Consider the following 17,657-nt stretch of genomic DNA (forward strand, 5'->3'; position numbering starts at 1 on the left):
TACGTCTTGTTGGCAGAGTGCTTTCACACACAGTATCTCTCCCGTTCACGTTTCCATTTCCCCAGCAGTTCACCGCCTAATTACCTGCCGGCAAAGAAAACGCGATCCGGAGAGGTGCACGTTGACACCTGGTGAATGGGTCGGTCAGGCCCAAATCCGGGTGTTCCGGCTCCCGGTGAAGCCGTTTATTTGCTCACCCCGTTGGTGGTGCCTGGTGCCGTTTAAAGCATTCTTTGATTCCTCAGGTATTTTTCAATGACTCTGAAGTTCCTAGACCGTAAAGTCCAGCCACCTTAGCAAGACACCGAAGGCTCCCTTGGTGGGACCCCAACTTCTGTCTCCATCCCCCTATGTCTGCGGCGGGGAGCCCTCGTAAGTCCGCCCCCACCGGCAGCCAGGCCCACTTCCTCACATCTCCCTCGGCGCGTCAGGTACCCCCCACGCCTCTGCGGGGGTGAAGCTGGGCTCCGGCTGCTCCCCCAAACCTGAAGGGCTTCTCTCTCCTGCTTCCGGCCACAGTCCTTTTCGTTGGTGCAGCCCCGTGCCGCACGCCCCTGGCGGAACCTCCTGTTCCCCTGGCTGGGGGGGCTGTGGGCCCGCCCCGTCCGCACACCCCGCTCGCTCGGCTCGGCGACACGGGCCTTACTCTGCTCCGCGGGTGGTGCTCGCTCGCAGCCGCCTCCCCGGGCAGGTTCCCAGCACGTCCTCTCCTCGGCCGCCTCTGAATCCCTGCAGTGCGTGTGCCCGTGGGAGGGAGGTGCCCGGTGGCTCTCACGGAGTTCAGTTCAGCTCGGTTCCTTTCCTATCAGAGTCTCGAGTTCTCCGTGCGAAGGGAGGCTGGGCTCAGCCGGAGGTCGTGAGGGGAGGCGACGCGCTCCCCGTCTCACTGCTGCCAGAGGCAGGCGGTGCGGGTGGCATGGCCGAGCCTGGACCAGGGCCCTGCGTCGCTGGGGCTCCTGCTGCTGCCTCGTGCCTGCCCTTCCCTGTTCACCCGCAGAGGGTGGGCCAGGGGAGGAAGCCAGGCCTGTGGGATCTTGGCGGGGCCTCGGGCGCTCCCTTCTGTGAGGGCAGGGGGACAGAGGCAAGCGCGGCTGACGCACCAGGCGTCTTGGAGGAGGCCCAGAGACTGTGCTGGGCTCTCCGGGGAGCTGAAGGGTGAGCTGAGCCCCAGCACATTGACCCGAGCCCTAAAAAACCCTCTGTCCACAGCCGCGGCACCCGTGCCTGGCCCAGGGAGGGGGTGGAACTCAGCGGGGGGGGCTGTCACGGGGCGAGGCCTGGGCCTCTGGTCTTGTTACCGCTCCCCCGCCCAGAGGTTCACCGTAGGTGCTTCCAGCTCAAGAGCCAAGAGGGGCAGACCCCCAAAGGAGAGGGCGAGTCTAGGTGAAGGGAGGGGGAGGAAGGAGCAGGGGGTGCCGTGGGCACAGGCGTGGGGTGTCGGCTCGGGGTGGCAGCCAATGGCGTGTGGCTGTGGACAGCGGGGTCGGGGAGGGACTGGGAGGACAGTAGGGACCACGGAACTCGGGGCCAGGTGCTCCACACTGAGGAGCGTGGGCCTGCCCCTTGCGAACTGTTCTCGGTTACGGGATCTGCAGAGAGCAGCCCCGGGACAAGGGGCCTGTGGGCGGGTCGGAAACGAGGGTCCTCATTCAGCCCGTGGAGCGGCCCTGTCTCCTCTTCGTAGTCGTGGATCGTGAACCTGCAGGGCAGGGGCTTGGGGACCAGGGCCCGGGCGGACCCAGAAACAGCCGTCTTTGTGCGACCTTCTCCTTCCCCAGGGAAGCCCTGCCCATCACCGAACAGTGTAGGAAAGCCAGACTGCAGCTTTATACCGAGAAGGAAGTTTCATAAAAACACTGTGACTCGTAAGTACACATCGAAATGTGTACTTAATCCTCTGTGAGACCTTATTTTGACTTGGAAACGCAGAGAAGAATATACTTTTTGTAAATAAATTTTAACCTACGTGTTATCTGCTTTTTGTTTGAAAAAAAAGTAGAAGATATCGTTTAGTGAAAAAGGAAAAATAAAACCCTGAAAATCTCCATCGCCTTTTCCGCAGCAACGCCCATCGCCCCTTGCCCGCCCGCCCCTCCCACACACAGGCTTTCCCTGGGTGCGTGTGTCTTTGCAAAACGTCACGATTCTGCCGCAGGGTTCTCAGACTTTTTAGACTTACTCTACTTCGGACGTTCGTTCGGGTCAGGAAGTCCACTCAGCAGGGGGAGCGTTAGTTCCTGAATGTCCCCGGAACATTCCTGAAGGCACCACGACCCAGCCAGCTCTGTTTCTGCTGGACTTTTCGGGTGTTTCCAGTGTTGTCCACATCCTTGAAAATAAATCATTTCCCACATCCTTTATTATTTCCTTAGGATAAACTTCTGAAAGTGGGGTTTTTAGTTCAGGCTCTATGCGCCTATTTTTTTTTTTTTTTAAAGAAGCCATTGGAGATGTGTGGCCCAGTGCTTCTCCCTCCGGCAGCTCCGGCGAACTCGCCCGCTGCCCCACGTGAGAGTTGTAGAGACACGAGCAAAACCGATTGAGGAGTCGGTCCCCAGGGTCCCGCACGTGACTTTCTTAAAGGAAAATGGAATGAGCTGGGACGGCCTGGCTTGAGGAGGGACAGCAAGGAACAGGCACATCGACAGAGGGGGCGATGTCCCTTTACCATTCTACCTCGAACCCGGTGACCTTCGGGCGGCTGTTTGTGTATCGTGTGTTTTTTAAAGATTTTGTTTATTTATTTTTAGAGAGGGAAGGGAGGGAGAAAGAGAGAGAGAGAAACATCAATGTGCGGTTGCTGGGGGCCGTGGCCTGCAACCCAGGCATGTGCCCTGACTGGGAATCGACCCTGCGATGCTTTGGTTCGCAGCCCGCGCTCAATCCACTGAGCTACGCCAGCCAGGGCTTATGTGTATTTTTCTTACAGCACCCGGTTCTGCCACTGAGAGGAGAGAATGGGTTCCCGGGAAGGACGGATTTCTAGGCCGCAGCCCCCCTCCCCGCCCCGGGACCTGGTCCTCCCGCGTGGGTAAGGGCGAAGCAGCACAGAGCAGAGAGAGGCAGAGCCGGGCTGGGGCCTTGTGGTGGAGGCCAGAGGGGGCGCCCTGGGGCTGGCCAGCCGGCAGGAGGCCCTGTCCGAGAGGCTGCAGCTGCCCCCTCTGCCCAGAGCCGAGGGCAGGGGCGGCCTGAGGGGAGGGCGTCCGAGGCCACAGTGCCATGCGTTTCTCTCGGAGGACTCATGATTGTCGTGAGGAAAAAAAGTAGAAACAAGACCCGTGAGAAGAGTCTGGGGTTTTGAACATGTTGTCCCGGGAAGCAGAGCCCTGACCCAGTGACCCGGCACCACCGGAACTCCACCGAGCAGGAGAAAGCCGCACTTCCATGCCCGCGTTGGTTTTCAGACTGACCAAGCGTCCCCACGCGGGGGAGTCACAGGCAGGCACAGGAGGGCAGGCACGCCCTCCCGTCCGCACGGCCCCTGGAGTTTCTGCCGATGCTGCTGTCTGTGCTGTGCGGGGAGCCAGGTCCCCCTCGGCCTCCAGACGCCGCGCGCTGGTTGCTGGCCAGGGCGCGCCTGCTAGAACGGAGGCTGAAATCCAGTACAACCGGTAAAGCCGACGGTGCGCGTGCCCTGGGAGCCGGCAGTTGCACACCCAGGCACACGCCCCGGGCCAAGAGCTTCCGGAGCGTGGTGTGCACGCGGGTCATCGGAGGGGCGTGTGTGAAAATGCAGGCCCTGATTCTGCAGGTCTGGGGTGGCGCCCTGGACTCTGCATTTCCAGTTGGCTCCCAGGCTGTGGCGATGCCCCTGAGCCTCTGAGTGGTGAGGCCCTGGAGGCGGGGCGTGAACCTGGGCTGTGCGTCAGAACGGCCGGGGAGCGTTCCGCAGCCCTCGTGTCCCGGCTGCTCGCGTCCGCAGGCGAGCCGGGCAGCGGCGGCAGGGTTCCCGTCTCCCCGTGACTCCTCCAGCGTGGACCCCGGGCTGCGGCCCCGTGGGGGTTCCTCCACGTGTGCACCGGGGGGGTAGACCTGGGGGTGTCCGCCAATCAGCCAATCAGACGTGTTCCTATGGGGAGTGCCCAAGAGCTGCTTAAATGGCCGGCTGTACCTCCGTGCATGAGCGGGGACACATCGTGAAAGCACAGTGCTGAGAGCCACAGCCAGCCAGACAGCACTCGTGTTCTCTGTGAGGACACAAAACAGAGTGTCCGGCTGATGTGGTAAACATGCACAAGCCCGTGTGGGCGCCACACCAGCCCCCACTGTGGCGGTCACTCTGCAGTGCACAGGAGGGCGTGCGATGCGGCAGGTGGTTCTGGATTGGAAATGGTTTCTTTCTCTTAAAAAAGATAAGGAACAGAGACCTGGCTGGCGTAGCTCAGTGGATTGAGCGCGGGCTGTGAACCAAAGTGTCGCAGGTTCGATTCCCAGTCAGGGCACATGCCTGGGTTGCAGGCCACGGCCCCCAGCAACCACACATTGATGTTTCTCTCTCTCTCTCTCTCTTTCTCCCTCCCTTCCTTCTCTAAAGAGAAATAAATAAAAATCTTAGGAAAAAAAAGATAAGGAACAAGAGCCGTGTGATTTCACGCATGCGGACTGTCAGACAGAAGCAGCAGACAAGACAGACAAGCAGACTCTCAGACTCACACAACGGTGTGGCGGTCTCCAGAGGGGATGGACGGGGAGGGTGAGGCGGGCCCAGGGGGTCAAGTGCGCGGTGACAGGAGGCGACTGGGCGTCGGGTTGGGGGGCGAGGGGGGCTTAGTAGAATGCACAGGCGATGCGTCATACAATCGTGCATCTGAAACTTAAATAATGTTCTCAACCAACCTGGCCCCATGTGTTTAATTTAGGGAAAGGTGTGAAAGGGAAGGGAGTGAGGGACAGAAGGGAGGGAGGGGAGAGGACCGCGGTGCTGTGACTGCCGGTTTCCCACCGCTGCCGCTGTCCCCTCTGCTCCCGTCTGGGAACGTAAAATCCACTTCCACAGCACATGACACGTCCCACTCGGGAGCCTGGCACGTGAGCAACACCACGCAGGTTCGATGAGCTAAAACGTGATTTAAAGGGATGATTGGTCCTCACACCAGGATCTTTCACTCCCTGCGGTCGGAATGCCCTGGCCCGCCTGACCCCTGCGGGCCCGTCCGCAGACCGAGGCCGGGGCTCTCACTTTCCACGTGGAACACACGGAAAACAGAAGCAGCCTCGGGAGGCCGCCGCCAGCTGGCAGACGCCGGGCTCCCAGCGCTGGGCTCCTGCGCCCGCCCAGGTGTCTCAGAGCTCAGGGGCCCCAGGGAGGGGCCCATCTGCCAGGGAGCGCCCTGCGTGTCTAGCCCCCAGGCCGTTGGCGATTCTGTTGGGCACGGCCCGCTCCTTTCTCCCCAGGGCCCTGCCTCCTGGCCCCCCCCCGGGGCCCCCTCCCTGCCACGGCAGCGGAGCGTGATGAGACCTCGCCTGCATCCTGTGGGCGCCTGGGCGCCGCAGCTGGGGAGTGGGAGTCCCGGCCAGCCCCGCCCCTGCAGGTGTGAGTTGGCGGCGGACCGAGTTCTCTGCGGGACAGGCGGGTAACTGACAGCTCCCTCCCAGAAACGCAAACCCCAGCCGGTGCTGGGGTTTGGGCGTGACTAAACCGACACTTTCTTCCCAATTCCGTGGTCAGTATTTTTCAGTTTTTGGTATAAATACCGGTTAGGGTTTTTTTGGAATGTGTCATTAGCATCTACCTGATACGTGTTGCTAACTCATGATCTCATAGAAAGATGCCAGTGGATTTCTAAGGGAATTTTCGATTCGTAGGTACTGATTTTAAGTGAATAAATTAAAATGAAAATAAATGGGGGAAAAAAAGAAGAGTACCCGGCCCCCATCTCTACAGAAAACCTGAGAGTGTTTGAGCCGCAGAGGGGCAGGTCGGGTGAATGAGCTGAAGCCCGCAGAGCAGTTCCTCCAAGGACAGACCTGCTCTGGGACTCCCCCACACCAGCCCCCTCTCCTCCCGTTGCTCCCCGGAGCCTGGCCCCCGGACCCGCCCCGGGCGCAGCCTCGGAGACCTGCCCCTGCCCTAGACGCTGGCCTCCCGGAGCTGACCCGGTCCGTGCCCCTCCCCTTGCAGATCCCACGCTGTGGAGCACCGACCACGTGCGGCAGTGGCTGGAGTGGGCGGTGAAAGAGTACGGGCTCCCGGACGTGGACGTCGTGCTCTTCCAGAACATCGACGGCAAGGAGCTGTGCAAGATGACCAAAGATGACTTCCAGAGGCTCACGCCCAGCTACAACGCCGACATCCTCCTCTCCCACCTCCACTACCTCAGAGAGAGTAAGGCGGCGCCCCCTCAGGGCCGAGGTCACTGCCCCCGCGGGGCTCTGTCCCATGGCGGCACCTTTCTGCCCTACCCTCCCTACCCCGACCCCCACCCTGGGTCTGAGAGAGCCGGTTGCTTAGCAGGCGAGGACTTAGTGAACTCGTGCTGTGCAGTGGGCAGCAGCAGCACCAGCACAAGGGGCCAGAAAGTCGCCTTAGCCTCCTGCTTTCTCCCCCAGGGCCCCCTGGACGAGCAGGTCAGAGGGAACAGAGGCTTTACCCGGTCACCTGTTATTTAGTCTCTCCGGCGCCCCAGAGGCACTAGAGACGTATGGAAAGGGTCCCACAGGATGGGGAGTAGGGGTTCGCCTTCCCTAAAGCTAAACTGGGGACCCACGTGAACACGCAGTGAGGGGCATCTCCTCCCCTGGTCTCACGAGGCGTGGCCGAGCCTCACCGGATGGGCACGGCACGGTGGCACCTAGAGGCATGGACCCCCCGAGGCTGCCGCATGCTGTCATGTGCCAGACGTCAAGCATGGTCCGGGAGAGGTGGACGCGGGGCGAGCGTGGGGTGGCAGAAGCTCCAGTGTCAATGCTTTGCCTGGCGTCCCCACCACGCGCTCCCTGAGTCACCCGTGGGTGCCCCTCGAGGTTTTAACACGCTAACAAGTGGCAGGGCCACGGAGAGATTTCCACGCAGCCCGTGATGTTAGTGGGGGCTGGGGGGGCGTTTTCTTTCTTCTTTCTTTCTTTTTTTTTAAGGAAGGTAATTTTCTCTCTCTCTTTTTTTTTTTTCATTTTGATGTTGCTGTTTTGTTTTGTAGCTCCTCTTCCACATTTGACTTCAGATGATGTTGATAAAGCCTTACAAAACTCTCCACGGCTAATGCATGCTAGAAACACAGGTAATGCTGGCCCTGCCCCTCCCCCCAGGACCAGCGTAGGGCCCCGCCCACAAGTTGCGTGCTGCTGTCAAGGTGGCGCGTGGGACGGTCAGTGCAGCAGGAAGGCAGACGGCCGGGGTGGACGCTTGAGGGGTTGTGACAGGTAGGAGGCTCTGTGGTGGAGGCACCACGGCCGAGCGGCAGGGGGCGCCCTTTGGTTCCTGCGCACTCCCCGCTTTCCTTGACCACCGAGAACTTTTAACCAGGAGGTTGTGCAGAAGTGGCCTTCCGCCGCAGCCTTAGCTCTCACTGGCTGGGCTCCAGCCTGCTCCCGCTAGCCCCCAGATGCGCACTGTGCTGGCCGTGGACGCTAAGAGCATGTTCGATAGAAAGGGGCCCTTAGCCTTCTTCTTCTTCTTCTCCTTCTTTCTCCTCCTCCTTCATTTTTACCCTTCGAGGAGTGTTGACTAGGACCAGCAGAACTTTCATTTTTTCCTCGTGGGTCGAGTTTTAGGCCACTGGTCTTGACTTTAATCTTCGGGCACAGACTTTGCACATTGGCGAAAGGCAGGCGGCGGGGACACCGGTACTTTCTGGGAGCGCGTGTTGAAGGGGAAGCGGTGTTACCATTTTGGAGGATGTGCACCGAGTTACTAACCGGATACCTGCTCTTCTTTCTCTAACCACGGAGTCTGCCTTTTATTTGACTGTTTATTTTTCGCCCGAGCCTAGTAGAGTGGAACGTAGTGCTTCATCCAGGCCGACCTCCCGCCCTCCTCTCCCAGCAGAGGCTCAGGGTGGGGGCTGAGCTTCCCGCAGCCGCGTGTGCCCGGGGCCGGCCTCTGCTTCCTCCCTCCTGCGGCCGACAGCCGCACACCTACACGCGTGTGGCCGCAGACCGCCCCCCCACTTCTCAGCCTGCACCCACCCAGGCTGGGGACACAGCCGTCAGGGGCCAGTGAGCCTTCGCGAGCCAGCTCCCGGCCAGCCCTCCCACGGCAACACAGCCGTGTGCCGGATATTTGCCATTTGGTTATAAAATGTATCACGTGAGCCCAGGTTTGAGTACTGCAATGAGATTGCTACTTGATCTTGGTCCTCAGCATTCCGAAAAAACATTGTGCTTTTGATCTAAAGTAAAAAAAAAAAAGTGCTTTGAGTGGGTAGGATACTTTTTCAATGTCAGTTATACTCATTAGCCTAGTAATGGCCTTGTGGCCAGAAATAACAAATAACTTAGATAAAGTAATTTCCCCCTCTTAGGAAACACCTTTGCGCTGTACATATTGTCTGGTAATTTCACGGGCATTTCAAAAAAGGAAACAGTGAGTGAAAGTTTCTAGAAACCTCTGATTTCATTATTTTTGTTATTGTTAAGCACAGAAGCAGTCCACCACCAGGACAACCACCCCCAAAAGGACTGAGCTGAAAAAAGGGAACATTTTCTGCTAATGCGTGCATGGTGTGGGTTGAGAGACAGAAAGGGAGAACAATCATTTGAATGCAGATGCGGATTAATTTTTAATAAGATCTATGTATTCTTCGAGAAAGTACCTATAATTCTTTGGTGCTACTTCCCAAGGGCTCCGTAAAATGTTCTAGAGGGTTTTTATTTTGGGAGGGGAGCGGGCAATGTCAAAATGAAAACACACACAACCGCAGACTTCTGTAGTAAATGAAGACTGCTGGGCGAGTGGTGGGGACACCAGAATGAGCTCCCGCAGGAAGCTGTGCCGTCCCAACCCAGGACACCTGCTAAGCAGAGGGGCTCAGGGGAGTCTCGTGCCTGCTTCCCACTTCGCAACCTGCCGCCCACGCGGTGCTGTCCTCGGCCCCCGGCCCCAGGTTCCAGCAGGCCCCTCCCTTCTCGTCGTGGTCACAGGGGCAGGGCAGGCGGGCGCTGTTGCTGAGAGGGACCGCGGCGACCACGGCGGGAGACCTTCACCTGTTCTGTCTCTCCTTTTGTCCGCAGGGGGCGCAGCTTTTATCTTCCCCAATACTTCAGTCTATCCTGAAGCTACGCAAAGAATTACAACTAGGCCAGGTACGGACATGCCCCCGAGCTCGATCTGTGCAGTGAGAGACATCCCAGGAGGGCCCGCGGGGTCCGTGACCCACGTCACGCGGCGCCGAGAGAGAGCCCCTGCGCGCCGGGGGGCGGGGGTGGGGGCGTCCCAACCCAAACAGCCCCCGTGGTCCGGAGCCCAGGCAGGGCGGCCGGTTCATTCACAGCGCGCGCTCACAGCCCCGTGGAGCCCCGTGGCGGCGTTCACAGCGGGTCAGCCCCTCGGCTGGCCGCGTGCGGGGCAGTCGGACGGGCAGAGACGGCGTCCTGGGCGCCTGGCGATCAGGAGCCCGCCCACTCTTGAGTTCACTGAAGGTCGGGAGTGTGAACGTTGCCCCTCAGGGGAACGGGACAGAGCGAGAGGCAGTCCCAGGAAACCGGTGACATGTAGCCAATAGGGCCGACTGACTGCAGAGCCATTGGCACAGGGCGGGGGGAAGGAGGAGGGAAAGGAGCCCCCTCCTTCCTCTCCAGGTGAGGGGCGGCCTGCCTGAGGCACCTGTCCCCTTACCAGGCTTACAGTAGTGCCACACACTAGCTGCTGTCGTGCCAGCCTCACAGCTGAGCAAATCGTGGTTCGGGGCGCCAGGATGGTTTTCTCACGTTCGCACACTCAGGCTCGGGCTGCTGTTGCCCTGGGCCCTCGATCTCACTCCGGCTCCACGCGTCTTAGCTGGAGCTGGTGGGAGGCACGAAGTTCACAGCTACCGTCTCCTTCCGGTGAGAAAGGCTGCGGGTTGGGGGGCGGCGCGCAGGCTAAGGAGGACGGACGAGTCAGGCAGCTCCTTGGCATTGCTCTCGCCGGGCGCTGGCCCGGACGTCCCCAGGGGTTCGGGCTGGCGGTTTTCTCCTTAACGTCTGAGAAGATGCGTGCTCCCCTCTCCCCGAGGAGCATGGGGGGAAGGCTCGGGCTCGGCCACAGGGCTCCCTTAGCTCCGTCGTGTGAGGGGTTGTGCAGGCCACTTACTCCTGGGCAAGACCCGGGGTCCGGAGAAAAGCAGACTGGCGCTCCGGAAACCGTCCCGTGCGCTGCGCACGGAAGCATGGAGGCCCGTGTCCCTCTGGCCCTGGAGAGTTCGGACTTTACTGCTGGCCAGTGCGTCCTTGGGAACTCGTAGGGAGAGTGGGGACATCACAGCGATTTTGTGAGCATTTAAAAACACTTCCACCCTTACTTTAAACAAACAAACAAGTCAACGCTCTCTGTAAAACAGTTAGTTGGCCAGAGTCGGTTGGTTGGTGTGAAGCGATCTCACAGAGGCCTCGGGCAGAGCTACAAGAGCCAGGGGTGGTGAGCTGGTGTTGCGTTGTATCAGGAGACCACGGCGCTGGCCGGGGGGGCTGGTACAGCCCCGAGGTCTGAGCGGCCTGGCGGCTGCTGGTCGCTACACAGACAGGACAGTGGATCCTGGCACTAGTGTTTTTCCTGTTTGAGGAGCTGGTGGGTTTGGAAGATACGGCCTGGCCAGGTCTGAGGAGCGGCCAGGGAGGGTGACGGCCCGGCCACCCTCCCTGGGCTGCAGCCGAGGGAAAGACCGGGGCGGCAGATTCCAACGCCCCTCCCACGGCAGCGCCGAAGGTGCTCTTCCTGGTGCCCGTGCTTTGAGATCACACTCCCTTATTTCCATCACTAGCAAAGTATGTTTCTGAGACTCTCGATTTGTGTCAACAAACGCCTACTTCGATGACAGCTCCTGCAGCTATGAAAAGAGGGACGAGCTGTGGCATCTGAGCTGGAAAGAATTGCGACCAGACCGAGCAGGCAGAGAACACTTCATTGTGCGCCAGATGCAGGGGCCGGGCCTCAGGGAAGAGGGGTTATGTGTAGGCGTCAGGTTGCAGGAGGGGTCTCGTGAGTGGGGCAGCCGGTGGTAGTGTCCGTGGAGAGCGTCGGGGCGGCTCAGGGGGTGTGAGCACTGCCCAGCTGACGCCCGAGGCCTAACAAGTCACCGGGGCGGGGGGGCGGAGAGGGAGTCCCTGGGAGTGTGGCTGCACCTCTGTGGTCAGTGGGCGTCTTTCTGCTCTCAGAAAAGCTGACTCTTGACTGACTCTTTGGGGGAGGGGTCCTTGAACCCTGGAGGTAGAGACTCGAGTTCCTGTTCCCTTGCATGCTCAGCTGGCTGTGTCGTGATCTCCAGGTCCAACCCCTGTTCCCTACTCCCCCCCCCATGCACACAGAGCACCCCTTCACCCCGCTGTGTCATCTGCTGAGTCCGGCTTCCCAGTCCCCCTCCGTTCCTCTCTGCCCCGAGCAACCCATCCCGGGGCTGGTGCCCGCCATCCGCCTTGCTGCGGTCGGACCTCCCAGGTGGATCCCTTGCTGCTCGGATTCCGGAGTCCCCTTGCTGCTCACCCTGGCAAGTCGCTGTGTCATTTCGGTTTCACCCCGTCGCTGGCCGAGGCTGCTGCAGAGACCCTGCAGACAACCACATGCGGGCACATTGCCCCTGTGTTCACGCTCGTCCATCCCCTCCCTATGCTTGTTCTGTGAACTTTCCCCAAATGTTCCTGATTCAGAATGCACCCCTTTGTTACAGATCCCTTTGTTACAGATCAGCATTCAGAGCACTCTCTCCTCTCCTCTCACACGGCGGCGTCCGCTCACAGGCGTATCACTGTACACCCTGTTTCTGTGATCGGTATTTTAAGGTGTTTCGTGTGTTTCTCAGGTTGTCGGTTACTGCTGCCAGAAACCTTTCCCCATCTCCCTCCTAAGCACCCTCCTCCTCAGCGGAACTCGTGCCTTGGGGGTCACGGCCCCTCGAGGGTCTTGGGTGGCACACGCAGAGACAGTTCTGACTCCCAGAAGCTTGCAGGCTGGGTTCTGATCCCAGGATGTGCCCCCCGGCCTGGCCTCTTAGGAGCGGTGTGTGTGACAGCTCTGGTGTGTGCCTAGGAGGTATGTGCCTAGGAGGACATGCTGTAACTGCAGCCTCCCCTCCTCTGTCACCATGGCAACCCACACATCGCGATACCCGTCTGGGTAGTTATCGGGAGAGGACAGAGAGGTGAGCCTGCAAGTGCAGCCTTGACTTCCACTCTCAGCTGCTGCTCGTCGGGGCTTTCTGGGAATTCTGGATCGCTCCTCCGTCGCGGCTCACGGCCAAGGGTGTTCGGCAGCACCAGCCGGAGCCGGACAGCGTGGCTGCTGCGTACTTTCCCCGCCGTCGGATGGCCTGCGCAGCTGCATCTCAGCAACGGCTGAGCATGCGCTCTTTGCGTTTCTGTACTTGTGACGTAACCAGCGGTCGGCAAACCTCGACGTGAGGGGAATGTGAAATGCCCCCCGGATCTCCATCCTTTGGTGGAGGATTTTGGAAGATATGGAGGAAAATGAGAGAACACCTTACTTGTCTTAGGGTTGACTCTTTTTTTTTTTAAGTCACAAATGACTTTTTTATTTTTTAAAATTTTATTTATTTACTTTTAGAGAGAGGGAAGAGCAGGGAGAAAGCGAGGGAGAGAATCATCAGTGTGTGGTTGCCTCTCACGCACCCCCCTACTGGGGACCTAGCCCACAATCCAGGCTTGTGCCCTGACTGGGAATCAAACCATTGACCCTTTGGTTCCCAGACCAGCTCTCAGTCCACTGAGCCACACCATTAGGGTTGACTCTTCATCTCCCTCCCATTAAACTGGTGTTTACAGATCGGTCCCGGGCAGCAGCACTCGGTCCTTCCGTCTTTGCCGTTGGCATCCAAGTTCATCGAGGGCCAGCCAGCCTCATTCTCTACAGTCCGTCCCCGCTCGGGACCTCGGAGGAGCTTTGCAATGTGGGGCGGGTCCTGCAGAAGGAGCGAGCGTGTCCCCCAGGAGCCAGCTTCTGGCCCTTTCACAAATAAAGTGGGCGGGTGGCCGGCAAGAGGGCTAGAGGGCCGTTCCTCAGTAAGCTCGAGAGCGGAGAATAGGAAACTTGGCGAGATGAACTCTGCGGGAAGGGCCGGGAGGGCGTTGTATTGATTACCTGATATCCAGGGGGAGGTGGGTGGGGGGAGGAAGCCCCTTCAGAACCAGGAGCGGATTGATCCAGCCCCCAGTAAATCGACAGAGGCGCGGATGTGGAAGAACCAACACAGATCAACCCCGCCTACATGTAGCTTCGTGGTTATGGGTTCAGATCATGCCATGTGCTTACTTCCATGTGACCCTGAGCTGCCTATGAAATGGCTTTTATAGAGTTCAGTTCTGACACACAGGCTTTACAGGGAAAAAAAAAAACCAGCTGGATCAATGCCAGAAACCTACCTTCCCCAAAGCAGGACCTTCTGCCGAGGGTTTGCATTAATGACCTTGAAGATTGAGGTGGACGAGAAGTGGAGAGTGTATTGAAATGGCCACTGAGGACGAAGTGTCAAATACGTCCTTGTCAGGAGTCCCCTGATCGGCCACCAGTAAGGGGCACATCGCAGATGTCCCCGGAGTAGGAGCGTTTGGAGCAGAGTGCGCCTCCGCTTTGAGGGGCCAAGCTGCTGACGAGGCCAGCGCCGGCCGCGTCTCATCCCCCCAAGGCCAAGTTCAGCGCCTCGCATGTCACGTCCCACGGGAGGGGGCTCGGGGCCCACGGCACGGGGTCGGCAGCCGAGAGGGGAGCGCCGGCCCGGACTTTCACGAAGGCAGACGGGAGCCCGCGTCCCTCCCGTGGCAGCGTGTTTAGGGGCACCCTGGTCATTGTTCACGGAAACACCTCGGATTCTTGGCTGACACTCACACTTGCTGCTGTTCGGGCCCTGACTTCCGTTCAAGGGAGGAAGGGCTTGGTGGTGCACCCTACAGAGGGTTTTATGGAAAAAAGAAAGTTTCAAAATGTCTTTCTATTAGCAGTTTGGAGTTTCATTTTTTCCAGTCACATTTCATGAGCACTACTGGTTTTCTTTTTTATGTTTAAAATAGTAGCCGACTCACCTGCTGACACTTGCTATCAATTCCACTCGTGTTCTTAGATCTCGGGTAAAACCGCTCAGTCTGGAACTCTTCCCACACATTTATTTACTGGCATCAACACACTCAGGCAGTGTTTCCAAAATCGCTGTCTGGGGGACACAGCGTGTGGACAGGAGGGATGGGAATGTCTGGGACAGGCTTTCTCGAATGTCAGCGCGCACCCAGGCCACCTGGGATCTCGTGAAAATGCGAGAGTCCGCATCTCCGACGAGCTCCCAGACGCTGCCGGCCTTGCTGGTCTGCGGACCACGCTTCGGGATGCAAAGGGCTAGGACGTGTTTCTGTGCGGTCTCGCTGTCTCTCATGGTCGGCAGAAGCCCCTGGCTGGTGTGCGTGTCTCCTCCGGGATTGGGCTAGATGCTGTCGCGATCGCCTCGCTGGTAGATTGTTTTGGTTCTGAGACGATCCTCAGACTGAAACCCTGGCTAACCGTTCCTTAGACAAGACGCAAGCTGGGTGAGAATCTGTATGCAAAGTGCTCCCGGAGACTTCAGTTGAAATTGCCTTGAACATCGATAGCGGCCGCCAATTTAATGCCCGTGTGCAGCCCCGACACCCACAACGTGAGACTTGGAGGACCTGGGTGGGAACAGCTGGCGGTCGGAGGGCGCGAGGGCGCCAGCCGACGGGTTGTGGTGAGCCACGGCAGAGTTCAAAGAGGAAAAACATCTAGCTCAACCAGGGCTGCGGAGGGGGGATTTCACCAGCCACACACGCCAGCGGAGGCACGTGCAGCCAAGCAGACCGAATACATTACAGCAACTCTGTGTTGCATTTCACGTTGCATTTCGCCGCTCTTCTCTTTGGGATGTGAAAATAGGAAGAGACACCTCTCCTGCAGCAGAGTGCAGCTTTTTGAAGGTTGATCCGCCCAATTTGCAAGTTTAAATAAGGTCTAAATGATCTGTGTAAAGACAGGCGCAAAACAAAGTACAGTGAGCTGCCCCCTCCAAGTGCGATTTGGTAGCCATCTGCAGGCGTCTGGCAGCAGATACGCGCCGGAATATCTGGCTGTGGCTCTTTCAGTTGATCCAGAATGACACACAGCGTTGAACTGAGACCCCTCGATCCAAGAAGATGTGGTTTTGAAATGGTTCGGCAGGTCAAAACAGCTTTATGCCCACACGGTTCGAGCATGTGTGATCATGTTCCTAGAATATATTATCTTTTTGAAAGAAACCTAAAATGACTCAGAGCCTTCATAACCATTAACAGAACTTGCACTGAGGATGCAGAAGTAGTTATTAAATTTGCATATGCAAAGTGCATCAAGATTCATGGGACACGAGATAACGCATGACCAAGACGGAGAAACTAGTGGCCTCCACTGACGCCCTCATGCTCATTGCTGCCATGTTGTGGGCACACTACAATCTCAGCCTCGCAGTTTATTTCATGGGCTATATTTTAGAGAAATTCTAAGTTCATTTAGAGAAGAAGAAAGAGTAGACATGTCCACAGAACAGTAAGAAGACAGTTAAGATGGATTCGATGTGAATGGATGAGATGATAGAGAGAGAAGGAGGGGTCGCTGAGAGCGGCGGCTGGAAAATAGGGGTAAGAAGAGGGTGTGTGTCTGTAAGGAAGAGAAGGGAACGTGACCATCATTCGGGGGATTGAGGTGCAGCCCTCAAACGAGATTGGTCAGAGGGCGGGCGCTGTTCTGGTTGGGCCATGCAGATCAAAGAGGGGTGGAGATAGGTCGGTCCCATTTGGATGCAGGACGCGTTAGACTGGAAGAACCTTCCAGCACGGCCATGCCTTGCAGTTGCTGGAGGTCACCTTGGAAGAGTCAGCAAGCTCCGAGGGAGCCTGTCCGTGGGAGTTTTCAGGCAAACCAGTGAAAGCGTTAGATCAACAAAACACACAAAATTATAACTCGTAAACCAAACCCAGACCTAGTGGAATCCAGGTTGAAAATTTCTTTGGGTTCCAGGATTTTCTTGCCCAATATTTATTCAAAGAAACACAAAACAAAAAAAGTACTATAAAATTGCATTATTGATCTTTTAGTCAATGTACTTGTCTTTACAGATTTACCTTATGAACCACCCAGGAGATCAGCCTGGACCGGTCACGGCCACCCCGCCCCCCCGTCGAAAGGTACAGTGTTGGCTCCCGTGGCCTTGCACCTGCCCGTCACAAGAGAGTGGGTGACTCTCGGTGGAGTAAACAATGCTTCCTGTAGCTCACCTGTGCCCTCTCGACACGGCACGTGGCTGGCCCATTGGCCACAAAAGCACAACTGGTCTTTAAATGCAATGATTCTTCCTCCTCTGGGGACGTGCCCACTTCCATCAGAGGAGAGGTGACTAGTGCCGTGGATGGGGTTGGCTCAAAAGCGTGTTTAGTGTCTTCTGTAAAATGAAAGACACATTTTTCATGTCCACCAGGACCTTTATTGATTTGGATACTTTGGGTGTGTTGGTCGTCTCCTGAGCGGTGGAGCGTTGGTTGCTCTCAGGTAACGTCCCAATGTGACCGCTGTCATTTCCCATCTGGTCTTCTTGACCGTGACCGTGGAGCACCGTCCAGAAAGAGATCTCTGGCACGAAACTTCGACTACTTCTGACACGTTTATCAGTCACAGAGCACCTTCTCCATACACTGCACTAGTCTTTTTGCATTTCAGGTGCCAGAAATGGTGTGTGTTTTCTCCCATCGTCCATATTAAAATGGCTGCACAAAAATTCACCAATTCGGATGTTTTTCTTAAATGCACGCTGGTGTGACAGCTGTCCCAATACAGTCTGACAGAATTGTTTCAGATGAAGTTAAAGACAGCTGTGCACCACTAGAGCCATTGTATGGAAAAAAACAAACGAACTTTTTGGCTCACCCAGATTTCAACACACGCACGCACACACACATACACGCACATGGACACACATGCACACACACACGAGTCATGGTACGTTTGGGCACAGATTCAACACTGAGTGATTTCCTAATTTTGGCCACGTTTAAAGTGTCTCTTGCTTTATTTCATTTCCCTGACCTTTTCCCTTTTATTTATTTTAAACTGATCCATTTGCATCTGTTTTGTAAGCCATTTCAAATTCCATTTCTTTAGTGGGGTACAAATACATTTGTTAAATGATTTAAAGGTACCCTTGGCCAGGTGTTCCTTACTGTAGAAGGAAGCCCGTAGCACGTCCCTACGACGGTCGCTGGGAGGATGGCACGGCAGCGTCGACGCCCAGCGGCCAGACACAGCTCACGGCTAACCGCCTGCATTTGTGTCTTCCAGCTGCTCAGCTGTCGCCGTCCACGGCGCCCAAGACCGAGGACCCGCGGCCTCAGCTGGGTATGGTTCGGGGGGACCTCTCAGGGGCCCTCGGAGGAGAAACAGGCTTCCGAGCGCACTTCTAAAATGTGTCCTTTTCCAAACGAAACACGTCACTCTGTCTCCTTTACGACTGCTTTGTACACAAAACGGGGACCCCGTGATCAGC

At 57.4% G+C, this 17,657-nt stretch overlaps 1 protein-coding gene across 2 annotated transcripts in view; it reads left to right on the forward strand.

The window, feature by feature from the left end:
- Nucleotides 1–17,657, forward strand: part of ERG (ETS transcription factor ERG) — a 99,963-nt gene that overhangs the window by 73,242 nt on the left and 9,064 nt on the right. For both annotated transcript variants that reach the window (XM_045852746.1, XM_045852747.1), the window contains exons 4-8: nt 6,122–6,325; nt 7,137–7,217; nt 9,169–9,240; nt 16,237–16,305; nt 17,453–17,509. In XM_045852746.1, coding sequence (XP_045708702.1) covers nt 6,122–6,325; nt 7,137–7,217; nt 9,169–9,240; nt 16,237–16,305; nt 17,453–17,509 — 483 coding nt within the window. The remainder of the gene's footprint in view (nt 1–6,121; nt 6,326–7,136; nt 7,218–9,168; nt 9,241–16,236; nt 16,306–17,452; nt 17,510–17,657) is intronic.

This window comes from Phyllostomus hastatus, unplaced genomic scaffold, assembly GCF_019186645.2.
Source record: "Phyllostomus hastatus isolate PE091 unplaced genomic scaffold, TTU_PhHast_1.1 phas_contig_948, whole genome shotgun sequence".
Lineage (NCBI taxonomy): Eukaryota > Metazoa > Chordata > Mammalia > Chiroptera > Phyllostomidae > Phyllostomus > Phyllostomus hastatus.